General features: G+C 36.5%; 1 protein-coding gene across 10 annotated transcripts in view; it reads left to right on the top strand.

The window, feature by feature from the left end:
- SENP1 (SUMO specific peptidase 1) overlaps positions 1-16,643 on the top strand; it is a 61,662-nt gene that overhangs the window by 1,747 nt on the left and 43,272 nt on the right. For 4 of the 10 annotated variants that reach the window (XM_049882950.1, XM_049882952.1, XM_049882951.1 and 1 more), the window contains exons 2-6: positions 2,282-2,328; positions 3,953-4,080; positions 5,343-5,427; positions 10,921-11,080; positions 12,693-12,864. In XM_049882950.1, coding sequence (XP_049738907.1) covers positions 2,325-2,328; positions 3,953-4,080; positions 5,343-5,427; positions 10,921-11,080; positions 12,693-12,864 — 549 coding nt within the window. In that variant the 5' untranslated portion in view covers positions 2,282-2,324. Of the gene's footprint in view, positions 1-635; positions 2,329-3,952; positions 4,081-5,342; positions 5,428-10,920; positions 11,081-12,692; positions 12,865-16,643 lie in introns of those variants that run through there. The other 6 variants (XM_049882947.1, XM_049882945.1, XM_049882944.1 and 3 more) reach the window with 4 other exon arrangements.

The following is a 16,643-nucleotide window of genomic DNA, read 5'->3' as shown; positions in this document are numbered from 1 at the left end:
ACAGGTACCTCTTTATATCCTCAGCACCTGGCACATCGTTGGCACACGGTTAATGTTTGTTGCATGAAAGAAGTTGAATTCTTAGCCCTTATGTTTAAGATGTTAGCGTCTAGTTGGGAGAGATTACATTTAAAAGTATGAAAAACAAAAACAAATAACTTGATGGTATAGTAGAAGCTGGGCCATATACATAATTATTTTCCAGCACTCAGGGTAGGGTGAGTCATGGAATCATTTCCACACCCTTCTCATGTCATAAATTGTCCTAGCCACATCTTGATCCTGGATAAAGCTAATTATACAGTGCTTATCCTCAATATGTATTTTCCTCACTGTGTAACTTCATTCTCTTTCAGAATCACCTCTTTGCATGTATGTAAGCTTATAAATGTTTTACCATACTTCTTACATTCTGTTACAATCAGGACTCTGCCATCTTTTTTTTTTTTTTTTACGAGTTCCTTTTTTTATTACCTAACTTGACTTCACTTGAATCCCTGTAACTGCTTATGTTCTTTCAGTAAATTAAATGACAGTTGTGTACTAGAAAATGAATTATTAGAATAATTTTCTTAAAAGGAAAGAAAATTCTTATGCTTGCAAAATACATTTTTGGTACAGAACATGAAAAGTTGAAATTGTAGACTAAAAATTGTAGAACCTTTTAAATTTGGACTATTTATTCTTCATTTCTCAGACACTGACAAGATTATAAAATATTTTCATTGGTGGCACCAAAGGTTCCAGGTCCAGCTTTTCATAGAGAATCTTGGGGTAAAATAATCCCTCTCCCAATGTAATTGCAAATTGACAAAAGAGTATCGTAAGTACACTGAAGAAGCTGGATATACTTATATTAAAATGTACATGTGGGGCTTTAATATAAATCAGTATGGATTCCTCAGGGTTACTTAGGGATTACTTTTATCTTGCCAGTGTGTATGAAGCTGCGTGATATTTGTTAAAAGCACACTTGCCGGGGAGTCAGGATACCTGGATTCATGTCCTCCCTTTACCCCATCTGTGTGGTTTCAGGCAAGTCACTTAACCTCTCTGGATGTAATCTCTAAAGTTCTGTGAATTTTTAGCTTGCTTCCCTCTTTCAGCAAAATGTAGGCTTTTACATTGGCATCCTTATAACAAAAAAGGCCAGTGATGACAATTATGAAGTGACCTGTAAGAGTAAAATGTGAAGAAGCCACTGTTAATTTATTTGTTGATATGATTTTTTCCACCTTGATCTGGGACGCAGGGAACTCTGTTATAAAGAAAGAGAGAGAGAGAGAGAGAGAAAGAAAGAGAAAGAATACCCTGGACATTTTCCAGTTAGAAGCCTTTTGTGAAACTGAGCATTTGGAAGTATATTCGAGACCTAAATCTAAGGCTTAAATTCTTTGGGAATCCTCCCTGGCAAGGCTAGATGATCAGATGATTACTCTGCTTAGGCTGTAGCTATGCCAATAAAAACTCAAGTAGCCTTCCTTTGTGTGTGCACTGTTCACAAAGAATGCCTGTTACCATCTAGTCTCTTGAAAAGATTGAAACCCTGGTATTGCTGGGTAGTTGATTAGGTGCTCAATCTTTTTCAAAATATGAAGATATGATTATGAATATATATAGGTGTGACTATTACCATCCCTGTTTTCCTCGTCTTGGAAATCTGCCAAGAATATGTTCATTAACCTATTTCTAAGCAGCTAGGCTTTTAACTTTGGTTTTCTGGGAAAGCATCAGAGGAGAAAGTAATTTCACATGGGCACAGGGGCTTTGGTTTGTAGCCGTTTGATGATGGGTTAGAATACTTAGTACAACCACACAGTATTCCTTGATTGTCCTCAGAATATTAGTAGCTTTATATTTGGTCACTGAGTAAGACATAATGGAAGAGAACTCTTAATAAGACCACCACAAGGTCTGTCCCTTGTTTATGAAATAGTTTAGCATGAAGGAATAGAAAGAGCACAGTCACTACTATCTGTATGACCTTATGCAAATCACATAATCTTCAAGAATTGGATTGCTAAAATTTCTTCTCCCTTTAATATTCTATGACTCTGTGGATAGTCTGGAATTGCTTGTTTAGTGTAGCACAGGTTGTGGAAATGTTTGGAACTACCTCAGGCTGGTTTTGGTTTTCAGTCTTTTCCCATCAAGTCAACCCTCCTTACCACCATTCTCCAGTAAGAACACAAATATGACAACTGAGTGGCTTCCTGTTTTATAATTATATGAAATAGATGTTTCAGTATGTAACATATCTGTTTTCTGTTTTCTTTTATAGGACTTTGTATTTTTCTATAGTCAGTGATGTGAAAAGACCTGACATGGGTAAGGCTAACAATGAAATAGTCATTCAATTCTGTTAGTTACTCTGATTAGTCACGCTGGAGTGGGGGAATGAGTTTTCCTGACGTTTTCAATATTTGCATCTTTGTGCCTAATAATACTTTTAAGGGAGATCTTAATTCCAATTACCTAAAACTATATGCCAACATGGAAACAGTGGTAGTGTAGTGGTTAAGCGCTACAGCTGCTAACCAAAAGGTTGGCAGTTTGAATCCACCAAGCGCTTCTTGGAAACTCTATGGGGAAGTTCTACCCTGCCCTATAGGGTCGCTATGAGTTGGAATTGACTCAATGGCCATGGGTTTGTTTTTGGTGGTTTTATATGCCAACATAATTTTCTTTTGGTTGGGACATTGTTTAGTTGTTTAGAAGCATTTTTTCATTCATTGTATTTAAAAAGGAAATTACCGATGCACACTAACAAATGCTTACTATGTGTCAGGCCCTGTTCTAAGCACTTAAAATATGTTAACTCATTTAGTTCTTACAACCACCCCACAGGGTATCTAAAGTATTTGCAAGATAGGTACTATTACTACCATTATTTTATTAACAAGGAAACCGAGACACAGAAGTTAAAAAACTTGTCTAGGGTCATAGAACTACAACTGGTAGAGATGGGATATCAACCCAGGCAGTCTTGTTCCAGAGTCCTTCTACTGCCTTCTATATGATAAGTAATTTGATTAATATACATTATTAATTCTATTTAGCTAGCAGAATTGAGAATATTTGTGCTTGGAATATTTCCCACTGTTTCATTCATAGTACTTTGTGTCTTAAAGGGGATCAATATAAGATCAGGATTAGTAGCGAATGTGGGAAAAGGTGGAAAAATCTGTACAATTAGATCTCCTAACATCCCATATTCATCTTTTAATTAAAATTTTTAATTCGTATTAGCTTTCTCTCTAGTTTCTTTTCTTTTGTTTAGTCTACTGTCTCCCCTTCTTTCCTGGTTATTTGTTTGCATTTTCAGTCATTGCTACTATCAGTGTAAGTCACCAAGTTCCTGTAACTCTCATTTTTTCTTACCCTAGCTCTTTTATTGTAACAAATGTCTCAAACATGGTTATAAAGTAATACTCTGCCATAATATTACAGTGATTGAGCTAGTTAGTCTGTTAAGAACTATATGACTAAATTATGCTTTTTACATAAAAGAAATCTTCAAGTGAATTAATTTTTAAAACACCTCTTTGAGTTAAAACGGAGGAAATAAACCAATATTAACAGCATTTGTTTCTGAATGATGACATTTTTTTCCCTGATTTTTTTTGTACTTAAAATTTTTCCACAGTTAAGGCATTTTAAAACTTCTTTCAGGGAAATTCCATTATTTTTAAAACTTCGAATTAAGCTGTTTTAATACTGGTACAAGTTTTGAGGTGTTTGGTCACTGATCTCAAATCCCAAATGAGCCAGTTACTGCACATGGACCTCTTTTGACAATGACACTTCTTGCCAGTGGTTAGTTATGAAGGAGGGGTTTTATTTCATTGTAGAGTTGTTCTTTGGGAATCATATTAGGCAAAAGGATTGATTCATAGTAAAAAAGTTAATAGAAAAATTATGTGACTTGAAGTAATCTGTGTTCTTTCCCCAGATGATATTGCTGATAGGATGAGGATGGATGCTGGAGAAGTAACTTTAGTGAACCACAACTCCATATTCAAAGCTCATCTGCCACAGACAGGTTTAGCAGAGGACCAGCTTTCACTTTCTGACCATCAGGTTAGGACTCATTTTCTTCCCTTAATTAATTGATTTCTGTGACTTATCTTAAGTTTCATGTAGTTTAAATGCCAACTCAAAAGTACAGTATATGCTTTTTAGAATCAAGAGTTTTAGTGTTTGGAATTCTGTGGAATATATTAAAGACAAGAGCCAGGCTAAGTATGAGTTCTTTGAGAACCATACCTTCTAGAAAACTCTTCATTGTTTCTCTGAATACTACAATTACCAATACACAGGTGAGTGTTCTTTTAAAGTTGTTGCTGTTGTTGTGGGCCATCGAGTCAATTCTGACTCATTGCGACTCCAAGCGATAGAGTAGAAGTGCCCCCATAGGGTTTCCTAGGCTGTAATGCTTTACAGGAGCAGATTGCAAGGTCTTTTATCCCGTGGAGCCACTGGTGGGTTTGAACTGCTGACCTTTCAGTTAGCAGCTGAGTGTTTAACTATTGTGCCACCAGGGCTCCTTTCTTTTAAAGTAGTGACTTAAAATTGCTGGGTACCAAATGGAAGCAAAATGCATGAATATACAGCAGTTTTAAGATTTCCTTTTGCTAGAAAGCCTAGTTTTTCAAAGTCTGGTCAAGGATCAGCAGCATTCTCATCACCTGGTAGCTTGTTAGAAATGTAAAATCTCAGGCTTCTGAATTAGAATCTGTATATTAACAGTATCGCTAGCTGATTTATATGGCTTTAAAATTTGAGAAGTCCTGTTACAAAGCAGTCATTCTCGGTAGGAAAGTCATTAGTAATTCTTTGTTGTGTGACTCTGCCTCAGGCATAGCAAGATATTTAGTATCCTTGGCCTCTAGGCATTAAATACCTGTAGTACCAATATCCCTTAATCATTTTGATAATAATATGTAGCCACATTTCCAGATTTGTACTAGGATTACAGCACCACTTGCAGTTAAGAACTCTCTCTGAATTTATCAAAAGTAAACCAGGTTGATTTTCTCAGCCTCTGTTATCTGTCACATCTGGCTTTCAGAACAGGATATACCAAATACATATTTACCTTCTAAGGAGCAGTCCATAAATTACATCATATAACATATATTTTCCCCCTTGAATTCCGAATCATTTCATCAGATTGTTTTGTATTTTCCTTTCTTAGTAGTAGTGGGTGGGTTTAGTAGTACATAGTTTACACTATTACATTGAGTTCTGAAATATATCATAATTTTGTTTAGTGATACTTTTTTTTTTTCTATTTTATTGCCGAAAATATGATTTAAGAAAAGATATTCTGTTTTGTTTAGATTTTACCTTCCAGACAAGGAAATTTGGACCGATCTTTTACATGTTCCACGAGAAGTACAGCTTATAATCCAAATTATTACTCAGGTACGACACATGGCTTGGAGTCAAGGCACTATACCTTTCTGATCTCTTCCTAGCAAATTGTTTGTCTTTATCATCTCTAAAAGTGAAAGCAGTGTCAAAAGCAAAATGGTATTTTCTTCACTAAAACATCATTTCAATAAGTTGTTTGTATGTATGTGTGTGGTTGCTATAAAATTTTGCTGATCTCGTCTCAACTAAATATTAAATTTTTTCAAATAATTTAGCAAGCGGTGTTCCTACTAGTCAAAAGCCATTGTAAAAAGCCATACTTTTTTTTTTTTATTGTGATGTAAAGTGTACTGTTTTGCATTGATTTAAAGCACAGAGTTTGCCTGTTTCTGTTCTGCTTGAAACTATGAAACCTGAAAATTTATTTCTACCAAAGCCCGTCACTCCATCAGGACAGGAAATGTTAACCAAATGTTTCTAACTAGCACCTGCCACAGCCATGCTTGCGTATTCAAGGGCTTGCCTATTCAACTCGTGATCCATGATGACAGAAAGTCAGCATTCTATAGGCTATTCCTATTATCCTCTGGCCTACCTGACTTATCATCTGCCCCCTCCTAAACTTTGAACCCCCAGTGATCTTCTGCCTCTATCTTGGGAAACAAAGAGTTTTGTCGATTAGTCTCCTGGCAATGTGACTCAGGAAAATTACAGACATTTGTGTACTTTGAAGAATCAGTGGCCTTCCTGTATCTTTTCCCTCCTCATGCCTCAATCTCCTCATGCAATGAGAGTACTAGTAATAGTATTGAACCTTCCTCACTGGGATGTTTACAAAGATAAATTGAGATGATAAATATGAAATGCAAATAATAATTATTGTTGTTATTTGGCTTCCTCAGGATTCTTTGTCAGCAAGATGAGATCTCCTCCCCTAAAAAGACGTTAGTATGATACTCTTTTAGATTTATATTATATTTAAATGTCATTTAAGTGGGTGGTATTTCATCTCCCCTGGGCACTGAATTTCCTATCCTGGGGTAGGCAGTGGTCTCCATATAGTATGTGCATAATTTGTATAGAAAAATAAGTTAATCTTCTCAGAGAGTAACTACCATTATTATTAAAAGACTTTTCTGATGACCAGGGAGCCTGAAATATGGTTTGATAGCTCATTATTAGTCCTAGAGGAAGGGCACCTGAGTGGTTAATGGGATCAGGTCAGTAATATTTCCATTTGAACTCAGTCTGCATTTGCTTGTAATTTCATATACTGATTTACCATTGGATAGAACCTGTGCTTTTAGTTTAAAATGGTTGCTTAATAATAAACAATTACATAGAAAATTACACTCAAAATCCCTTTACTATAAATCAGCTCTTATTTTACTCAACTCCTGGGGCCTCTTCCACTTTTCATCTGTGTGTACCTACATGGTACATATGATATCATTCAGTACATATATCTTTTTTAGGTCAATATTTTTGTTTTTACTTTCCAATCTGTTCACCTGGTCTTCCTTTATATTTATCATTTTCTGTTTATGTCTAATAATCCATGGAATTTAAATGTACACCGACAATCTCGTATATGCAATTTCAAAATTCCTAAAACTCTGAGAACAGAAATTTTTTTTTCATCTCATTTGGCATTAAAACCTAATCTAACCTGAATTCATTTCTTGGCAAAACCTACATGAACTGTTTATGAAGCTGTTTATTTTTCATCTTTATTTATCTCTCTAAATGTGAATATTTATACATCCCACGGCAGATACATCAATATGTTTGATTACAGGGGTGCTGCTCCACACTAGGAAGTGTTACGTAGTGTACCAGGTTATCTCTCTAAAATTCCTGACTATTTTTCATTCAGAAACACAGCTGTACCCAGGGGTCTCTGATTTGGAATAGTGGGCCTGTGCCTTTATTTGCTTCACTGTTCTCCCTCTGGTTTAGATGCCCTCCCACCCTGCCACTATTTTCAGCTATTATAAATAATATGAGTCAAAAGCATTTATATATATAGTTTTTTTCTTTTGAATTTCAGTAGACCCTTGATATTCACAAAGGATATATGAGATCATATCAAATCTTCATATTCTTGAATATGGCAATATTTGACCAGATTCTTGGCATTTTACTCAATAACATGAATCTCGAGAGTTACATTTTTCCTGTATTTATCCTCATACCACAGTTGATTGCCATATCAAAAACTTTAAAGTTTTATCTCTTACTTGAAGGCCATTTCTTAGGAAAAAAACATGTAATAATGACTGTATACACAATGATGATAGAGAGGAACTGCAGTAAATAAAGCCATATTGAAATGGGGATGCTTGTCTGTCTATTAGCAGAGGCTTGAGATTTGTGCCTCTGCCGAATTTCCCCTAGTCCCTGATCAGGTAAGCCTGATCAGTGTTGCTCCCTAACAGTTGAAACTTTAAATCTGCGAATGCCAAGGATCTGTATATTTTTTTCTTATGATAAATTCTTTAATTAAGATCTTATTTTTTAACCAGTGTCACAAAACAATTGGTGTAATAACTGTTGAATGAGAAACTAATTTGCTCTGTAAAGGCTCACCTCAATCACAGTTAAAGATCTTTCTTTTTACATGTATTTTTTTTTAATTTAATTTTTTTTTTTTTTTGGCAAAAACATATATAGCAGAAGATATACCATTTCAGTAATTTCTGCATGTATAATTTGTGACATTCATTACACTGTACTTTTTAAAACCTTTTTTCCTTTGCTGAATCCATTTCAATTCATTGCAAGTCCTGCAGAATTTTGTCTCTGCTATCTCCTTTGGATATGTTCTTTTCTAATCCTCACAGTGATTTCTGTGGGCAGTCACCTTGTGCCTCACCTCTTGATTGGGCTAAATGTAGGTCCCCAGTTTACCTGCTTTGGTCTCCTAGTCCTGACTGTATTGGTATTTGTTTCCCCTTTCACCCCGCTATCCTTTCCTCCACCAAAATGGAAACAAGCACAGGAAAGCCCCGAACCTTAGGCTCAAGGTCTGGAGCTTCCCTATATACTGCTTTACTGGATCTGCCTCTCCAGATCTAGGTTTTTAAAAATCTGCTTTTCCTTCCACCCAAGACTAGACTATTAAAAGTGCAATTTTTTTTTTTTAAGTCTTTAAAAAGCAACGATGTCTGGAGGGGAGATGATAGAGCAGAGGCCGAATGGACACAAAAATAGAGTGTGGAGGGAAGGACTGTGTTGTCTAATTAGGGGGAGAGCAACCAGGAGTAAATAGCAAGGTGTATATAAATTTTTGTATGAGAGACTGACTTGATTTGTAAACTTTCACTTAAAGCACAATAAAAATTTTAAAAAGCAGAGAAAATGCAACATTTTAACCTTACTAACTTAATGATGGTCAGGCTTTCAGACGTCAAGGGCACAATGAAAACAAAATTAAAAAATTTTTTTTCTTAATGTTAAACAGAAAAGTAGATAAAGATGAAAATAAATGATTTCGTTTATACTTGGAACATTAGCAATGCTATATCTTTGGAAAATATGTTAAATTAAGCTGCCACTTTGGCATTTAGTAGGTAAGACGATTTAAAACATCCTGCTGTTATAGTGACTAAATAAATCCTAAAGTTAACAAGAGCAACTGATGTTTACTTTCATCATAAGTGACTGCCTGACATGCTTTTCTTTTTTAATGTAAAGTTTATTTTATTATGCCCATAAAAGTATTGCCTGCTTCCTATAGGAAGTGTGTAGATAAAAGTGGACAAATACCCATCATTGTATCATTGGAACACAAGTATGATTAAATTTTTGGTGTATTTCCTTCTAGTTTTGTGTGTGTGTGCACATAATAAGTAATCTTATTTGTGGCATTTATAATTCTCATTTCTTCGTGATGACAGAATTCCAGGTTAAACCTTCTCTAAAGCAGAGTATCTGCAGCCCACTGTTGATTCCTCTGTAGCTTAGCTTGATCACATCAGCAATATAAGACTATTCAGTGATTTCACTGAGTGGAGATGAAACTAGCTTATTCTGCTTAAGCTAACTAATCTTGTGCTTTTTCCTTGCATTTTAAAGCTGAAGTCTTTGTCATACACCATTGAGGTTATTCTGGCATGTCGGTCTCAAATTTCATACCTGCCAGGGTAAATGGGATTTCTTGACAGATTTATTCCTCAAATAGACATCTCTAGTTACATAATTCCTTAATCAAATTTTAGCCAAAAACTGTGAGACAAAGATTTGTACTGTCATTACCTTGCATTTAAAGAAAATAATTTTCTGGTCCTTTAGTGAGACTCATTTTTATTAACCTGTTATCTCTACCCTTAAAATAATAATAATAGATGCTCAACGTACGTACTGATTACAAACAAAAAAAGTTATAATTCATTTTGAAAGTAAATTTGATTTAATCATTAGGACAGGTTCATCAGCTGGTGATCAACTGATACATCGTCTCTGATTCCTTATTTTTTTCACTTACATTCCCTAAATCCCGATATGTTGACCCACTGGAAAAACATAATACAAAACATATTTTTGTAGGCCACCTTAGTTTTTGGATTGAGTATCAAAAGATACATTAAATCTTTAAATAACAAATACACACTGTTGGGCAAACTTTTATGGTAATATGCTTTGAAAGAAGATTTTCAAAATGATGTCAGCATTAAAGGTTCAGAAAGTAGAGAATTATTCCTGTTTTTCCTTGGGAGCTCCTCATAGTTCCATAGCCTAATGTCTGAAGCTATTTTGAAGGAGCTATTTTAAATTGCCTGATACTGCTAATGGGGAGAGGAGAATATATGAAATTTTTTACCACTCCTAGCTGAAACTTCAAGGGACTTTTGTCACCTAAGTTTGTAAATCATTACTTCAGAAGATTCAAATAATAATCCTTAGTCTGATTACAATAACAAGCATCAGAGTATTGATACATCTGATAACTGTAGCATTAAGTGACTAAAGATTATCGTACCAGAACCAGATGCATATGATGGGTCATTCCTGCCTTAAGCCGACCAGAATAAGCAGCAATTAGGTTATCTTTGCTCTTAGAGAGAGCCCCTGAGTCATGAATATGGTATCTAAAAACAACAACAACAAGTGACACCAGCTGCTTATTAAGCAATAACTGTTGTTCATTTGAATTAAATTCTCCTTGGCCCTCCACCTGGTTTCTTACTGGTCTGGCCTACCTTCTTTCAGGCCCAGGCCTGGGAGTGCTTGCAAGATATAGTTGGGGTAAAATGTTGACTTTTGGTGGACACCACGGAGTCACATTGATGCAGATAAGGCACATGGCTGTGGCAGGATTCAGCTCCTTCATCAATTTTCAGGTTAGTATGGCTGAATCAATTATAGTTTGTAGAAGTTCCCTTACTGCACACTTTACTGGCAGTTGAGACTGGGATCTTTCTTCCATGAGAGACATGGTGATATGCCACATAACTTTGGAATACAATGTTGGACGTGGTTGCAGTCATATGAGGCACCAGCTGTAGGTATTTGTTTAATTTATTCAAGCTTTTATTCTTTTAGACAACCCTTCTTCGGATAGTTTTCTTGGCTCAGGCGACTTAAGAACCTTTGGCCAGAGTGCAAATGGCCAGTGGAGGAATTCCACTCCAGCATCAGGTTCAACTTTACAAAAATCAAGAAATAGCCGGAGTCTTTTTGTCGAAACCCGAAAGACCTCAAGGTAGGTTATCTGTGTGCTTCATAAACCCTTCCTCAGATATAAGAGAAAATGACTATTAGATAGTTATTACATTAGCATTTTAAAAGAGGAACACAATTTTTGGACTTTAAACCATAGAAATATGGACAAATCCATTTAAATTTTAACAGATTATTTGGTGCTGAATTTTGATGATAGCCAAATCTTATTAGAAGGGAGAGTTTTAAGGGGCATCTTGGTGGCTATGACCTTTCAGGATTAATAAGGCTATTATGAATTTTAAGGCAAAAGTCCAGGTCAGCCTCCACAACTTAAATAACAAAGAAACCACCACTTTCACAGGCTCTCAAATGAACAGAGACTCCCTTATATATTCACCTCACAAATTATACTGCCCTTGTCATCTTTTCCTTGCTGCTTCCACCCATCCTAACAGAAGAGCCTGTCCCTGAAATTCTGCATCCTTGCTCCTTTCCCCACTCCAGCCCACACAGAAACCACGAGGATTTGAAGAGTCAAGGCAGGAGAGCATATGTGCTTGTTGATTTTCTTTAGACTTAGTCTGATTTCATTTGGATATGCACCACATGTACTGGTTTAAAAAGTTGGTTTTGTATATTGTCCATTGTAATCAACTTGGTCAGCTGTGTATCTCTATTCTGAGTTCTCAGCAAAAAAGAAGAAAAATTATTTGTTCAGTAAGTACCTCAAACTTACATTGCTGAATATTGATAGATGAGATAGAACACACAGAGAAAACTTAATATAGCCTAGAGACAAGGCTGGCTTTTTGATTTCACAAAAAAGAATTTTCCCCATTAGTTAGCGCACAAATAGTATAAAGAAATAAACAAAAACAAAATTCTCCTTCAGAGGAGGTCAGGAGAAGTAGCTGTGCTGCAACCTAATAAACCTTTTGTCTGTTTTTATTGCATGATGGGAGCCCTCTGCTGGTCTTTCAGGAAATTTTGAAATTCAGTTTACAACTTGAGAGGCTTCAGCTTTATTCATCTTTGCATATTTAACCTAGAAGTAATTATCTCCAAAAGGACTTGAGAGTAGGCGGATGTAGGGCGTAGAAGACAGAAAGTGCATGTGTACGTTTAGAACTCCTGAAACCCAGGCTTTCTGAAGAAGTCTGATAATCATTCTGTCATACTCCATACCTATGTGGCTCCTTAGAAAAGGGGCTCACAGATCTAAGGAATATGGGAACTGTTGCTGTTGAGTGAATTCCGACTCACAGTGGCCCTCTAGGACATCGTAGGACTGCCTCATAGGGTTTCCAAAGCTGTAATCATTATGGAAACATACTGCCACATCTTTTTCTCACATTGGCTGATGGGTTCAAAAAGCCGACCTTTGAGTTAGCAGCCGAGGGCTTAACCACTGCGCCACCAGGGCTCCTCAAGGAATACGATAGTAAGTGTTAATAATTACGTTGTTTGGTAATCTAAGTTCCCTTAAGCCACAGAGCCTGATGCAGGAACACAAATGAACTAATTTTGTGTACATTTCCCTCACATGGGACACGTTTCATTCTACATGTTAATTTGTTTTTGTTTTTTTGACAGTGAAAATAATCAACAGATTTATCTTACGTGCTTTTCTTATAACCTTTTTTTTTTCCCAGTGGATTATCAAACACTTTTATGGGAAAATCAAACCATCACTGCCACGTGTCTGCATATGAAAAATCTTTTCCTATTAAGCCTGTCCCAAGTCCATCTTGGAGTGGTTCGTGTCGTCGAAACCTGTTGAGCCCCAAGAAAACTCAGAGGCGACATGTTAGCACAGCAGAAGAGGTAAGAAAAACCTGCAACAAAAGCTACTACAAGTTAGGATCTTTTCCTGCATTGAGCCATTTGTTACCTCTGATTTTAGATGCTTGTTAACTACTCTGTTTATGTAATTCTTTCAATGATTTTCACTCTTAATTACAATTCTTGAGTGCTGTCATCAGTTCTAAAGAAATTAAGGAAGTGTTTTAGCAGTACTTCATTATTTTTCTTACTGTCTTCTCTTCCCATCGAATAGCAGACTTAATCTTCAGAATTGCCTATATGCCTTCTCATATGTCAAACTACCTCCTCTTTTTATTGAACCTTTCTAGGGTCTTGTTTGCTTTTGTAAAACTATTAGCCTTGCTGAATTTGATAAAATACCTGCCCCTGTTCTCAAGAGGGACAATTAATATGAAAGAAAAACCAAGAAGCCAGTTAAACAATTTACGTCTTTTTGTTATACAGAGTAAGATTTTCTTTGCCCAAGGAGAAAAAAAATCAATTCTGTGAATGTAATATGGCATATGATTTGCACAGTACAAAATATGGTTGTACTTGTTCAGTTACATATTGTGCATCTAATCATTAGCTTTGGGCTGCTTGCTGTAGAGATACGCATGTATAATAATAGCCATATATTTATATAGCATTTGAGTTTCCAGTATGCTTTCTGTATAATTGTTTTCAATCTTTTTAATCTGTGAAATAGGCAGTTTTGGAAAGTAAAGGTCAGAGGTCGCATAGCTAGTAAATGGCAGGTCTGGAATGCATGTTCCTCCTTTGGACCACTTGACCCTCCTTCTTTTCACCTACTCTCCCAGCCTTGGACTTGGGCTGGCTAGGTAATTTTACCCTCCCATATAACCTTCCTGCCCATGGCTGGGTCACTGGAAGACATGAAACTGGAGTTCCTCTTCCTCCTACAGTGCAAAGAAGATGCATGCCAGGGATTGAGTCTATCCTATGAAACAAGATTCAGGGAGTTTTGCCTGAATTGTTTTTAGGTCTACATTTTCCTGCTATGAAAAGTAAGCCACCTGTACTATAGAAATGTAGAAGAACCCACATAATATTAACACGATAAAATTTTGAACCAAGCTGTTAAATCAGACTTTCAACAAATTTAGATATTTAGTTTTAGATACTACTTGATAATCCAGATGAAAGTATAATACATTTTTTCTCTGAGACTAAAGTATTTATTGATGGGAGCTTACAAACTGGAGGGAAAGTTCTTGTCCATGGAAATGTTGAGATTTTCAAAAGAGGTGTATTTGACCAAAGTAGTTTAGACATTTTTATTCTACACTATATGTGTCTTGACATTATTACATATTTACTATTTCTTTGCATTTAAAAAAAAATAATATTGAGTTTTTGGTTAAAGTTTACACAGCAAATTAGGTTCCCATGTGACAATTTCTACATAAATTGTTCAGTGACATTAGTTGCATATTTCATAATGTGTCAGCATTTTCTTAAAGTGTGTTCTAGTTATACCATTTCTAGTGCTTTAGTTTTTCTGCCCCCTTACTTTCTCATCCTTGCTTTAGAGTAATTGTTGACCTTTTGGTTTCATACAGATGGTTTTTTAATGGAGTACCATACTCATGGATAATATCTTTTATTTTAGGTGTCTGTCTGTTATTTTGCTAAAAGGTAACCTCAAGGGGTTAGTTTCAGTTCAGGGTTTAAAGAGTGTCTCAAGGCAATAGACTCAAGGAGTGCTGTAGTCTTAGCTGGTCCAATAAGTCTGGACTTTTTAAGAATTTGAGTTCTGTTCTATATTTTTCTCCCATTCTGTCTGGGTCCATTTATTGCAACCCTGATCAGAATGGTCGGTAGGATAGATGAGGCCATGGCTTGTGTAGGCTATTAGCCCTGTAGACTAAAAAAAAAGTGAGACTTTAATATCCTTCTTTCTCTTTTGCTTCTAACGAGTAGAGACCAACAGTTGTATCTTAGATGGCTACTCTCAAGGTTTTAAGACCCCAGACGCTCACTACTCCCCTCACTAGTGTGCAGAACATGAATGAACTTTGTGATGCCAATTGACTGAGTTGTCCCATAAGACTAAGGTAGGAAGCCTTCAAACCCAGAAAACTATTCTCGCCAGGGGTTTGATTATGTCAGAGAAGTATCTGTAACTACATCCTCTGTGAATATGTATGTGTGCATGCACATACCTGTACTTAAACGTATGTATAAATATTTCTATCTGTGCATAGTACATACTCACCTGTACCTACCTGTACACGTATATGCCTATACACCTACATATGTGACTGTGCACTCATTTTTCGGTTATTGTTGGTGTTGTTGCCAAATTATATATGTCATATTCTTTAGCACAAACATCCTTTTCTCTTATGCACTTCTTAGTGGCATTGGTTACTTTGTTCAAGCTATGCTCATTATACTCACATTCTGTGCTACCCTTCCCATTACCAAAAATAACAAGTATCTCATTGTAGTTTTGATTTGTATCTCTCTAGTCGATGGCAGTGGGCTTTTGGGTTTAGTGGCTAATGATCTTCAGCATCTTTTTATGTGTTTGTTGGCTGCTTGAATGTTCTCTTTGTTGAACTGTGTGTTCGTGTCCTTTGCCCATTTTTTAATTGGGTTGTTTGTCTTTTTGTTGTTGAAATTTTGTATGTATTTTAGAGATTAGACCCGTATCAGATATGTCGTTTCTGAAGTTTTTTTTCCCAGTCTGTAGTTCTTTTTTATTCTTTTGATATAGTCTTTTTTTTTTTTTAATTTGTGCCTTAAGCGAAGGTTTACAAATCAAGTCAGTCTCTCATACAAAAATTTATATACACCTTGCTATATACTCCTAGTTGCTCTCCCCCTAATGAGACAGCACACTCTTTCCCTCCACTCTCCATTTTCGTGTCCATTTGGCCAGTTTCTGACCCCTTCTGCCTTCTCATCTCCCGTCCAGACAGGAGCTGCCCACATAGTCTCATGTGTCTACTTGATCCAAGAAGCTCACTCCTCACCACTATCATTTTCTGTCCCATAGGCCAGTCCAATCCCTGTCTGAAGAGTTGGCTTTGGGAATGGTTCCTGTCTTGGGCTAACAAAAGGTCTGGATACCATGTCCCCCGGGGCCCTTCTAGTCTAAGTCAAACTATTAAGTCTGGTCTCTTTATGAGAATAGAGGGTCTGCATCTCACTGCTCTCCTGCTCCCTCAAGGGTTCTCTGTTTTGTTCCCTGTCAGGCTAGTCATCAGTTATAGCCAGGCACCATCTAGTTACTTTGGTCTCAGGCTGATGTAGTCTCTGCTTTTATGTGGTCCTTTCTGTCTCTTGGGCTCATAATTACCTTTTGTCTTTGGTGTTCTTCATTCTCCTTTGCTCCAGGTAGGTTGAGACCAATTGATGCCTCTTAGATGGCCACTTGCTAGCATTTAAGACCCCAGATGCCACTTTCCAAAGTGGGATGCAGAATGTCTTCTGAACAGATTTTATTATGGCAGTTGACCTAGGTGTCCCCTGAAACCATGGTCCCCAAACCCCCACCACTGCTGTGCTGGCCTTTGAAGTGTTCATTTTATTCAGGTAACTTCTTTGCCTTTGGTTTAGTCCAGTTGTGCTGACCTTGCCTGTATTGAGTGTTGTCTTTCCCTTCACCTAAAATAGTTCTTATCTACTATCTAATTAGTGAAAACCCCTTTCCCTCACTCCCTCCCCACTCTGGTAACCATCAAAGAATATTTTCTTCTCTGTTTAAACTGTTTTTTGAATTCTTATAATAGTGGTCTCATAGAATATTTGTCCTTTTGCAGCTGACTGAT

Source organism: Elephas maximus, chromosome 4 (assembly GCF_024166365.1).
Source record: "Elephas maximus indicus isolate mEleMax1 chromosome 4, mEleMax1 primary haplotype, whole genome shotgun sequence".
Taxonomy (NCBI): domain Eukaryota; kingdom Metazoa; phylum Chordata; class Mammalia; order Proboscidea; family Elephantidae; genus Elephas; species Elephas maximus.
This window is presented reverse-complemented; position numbering and strand designations above follow the sequence as displayed.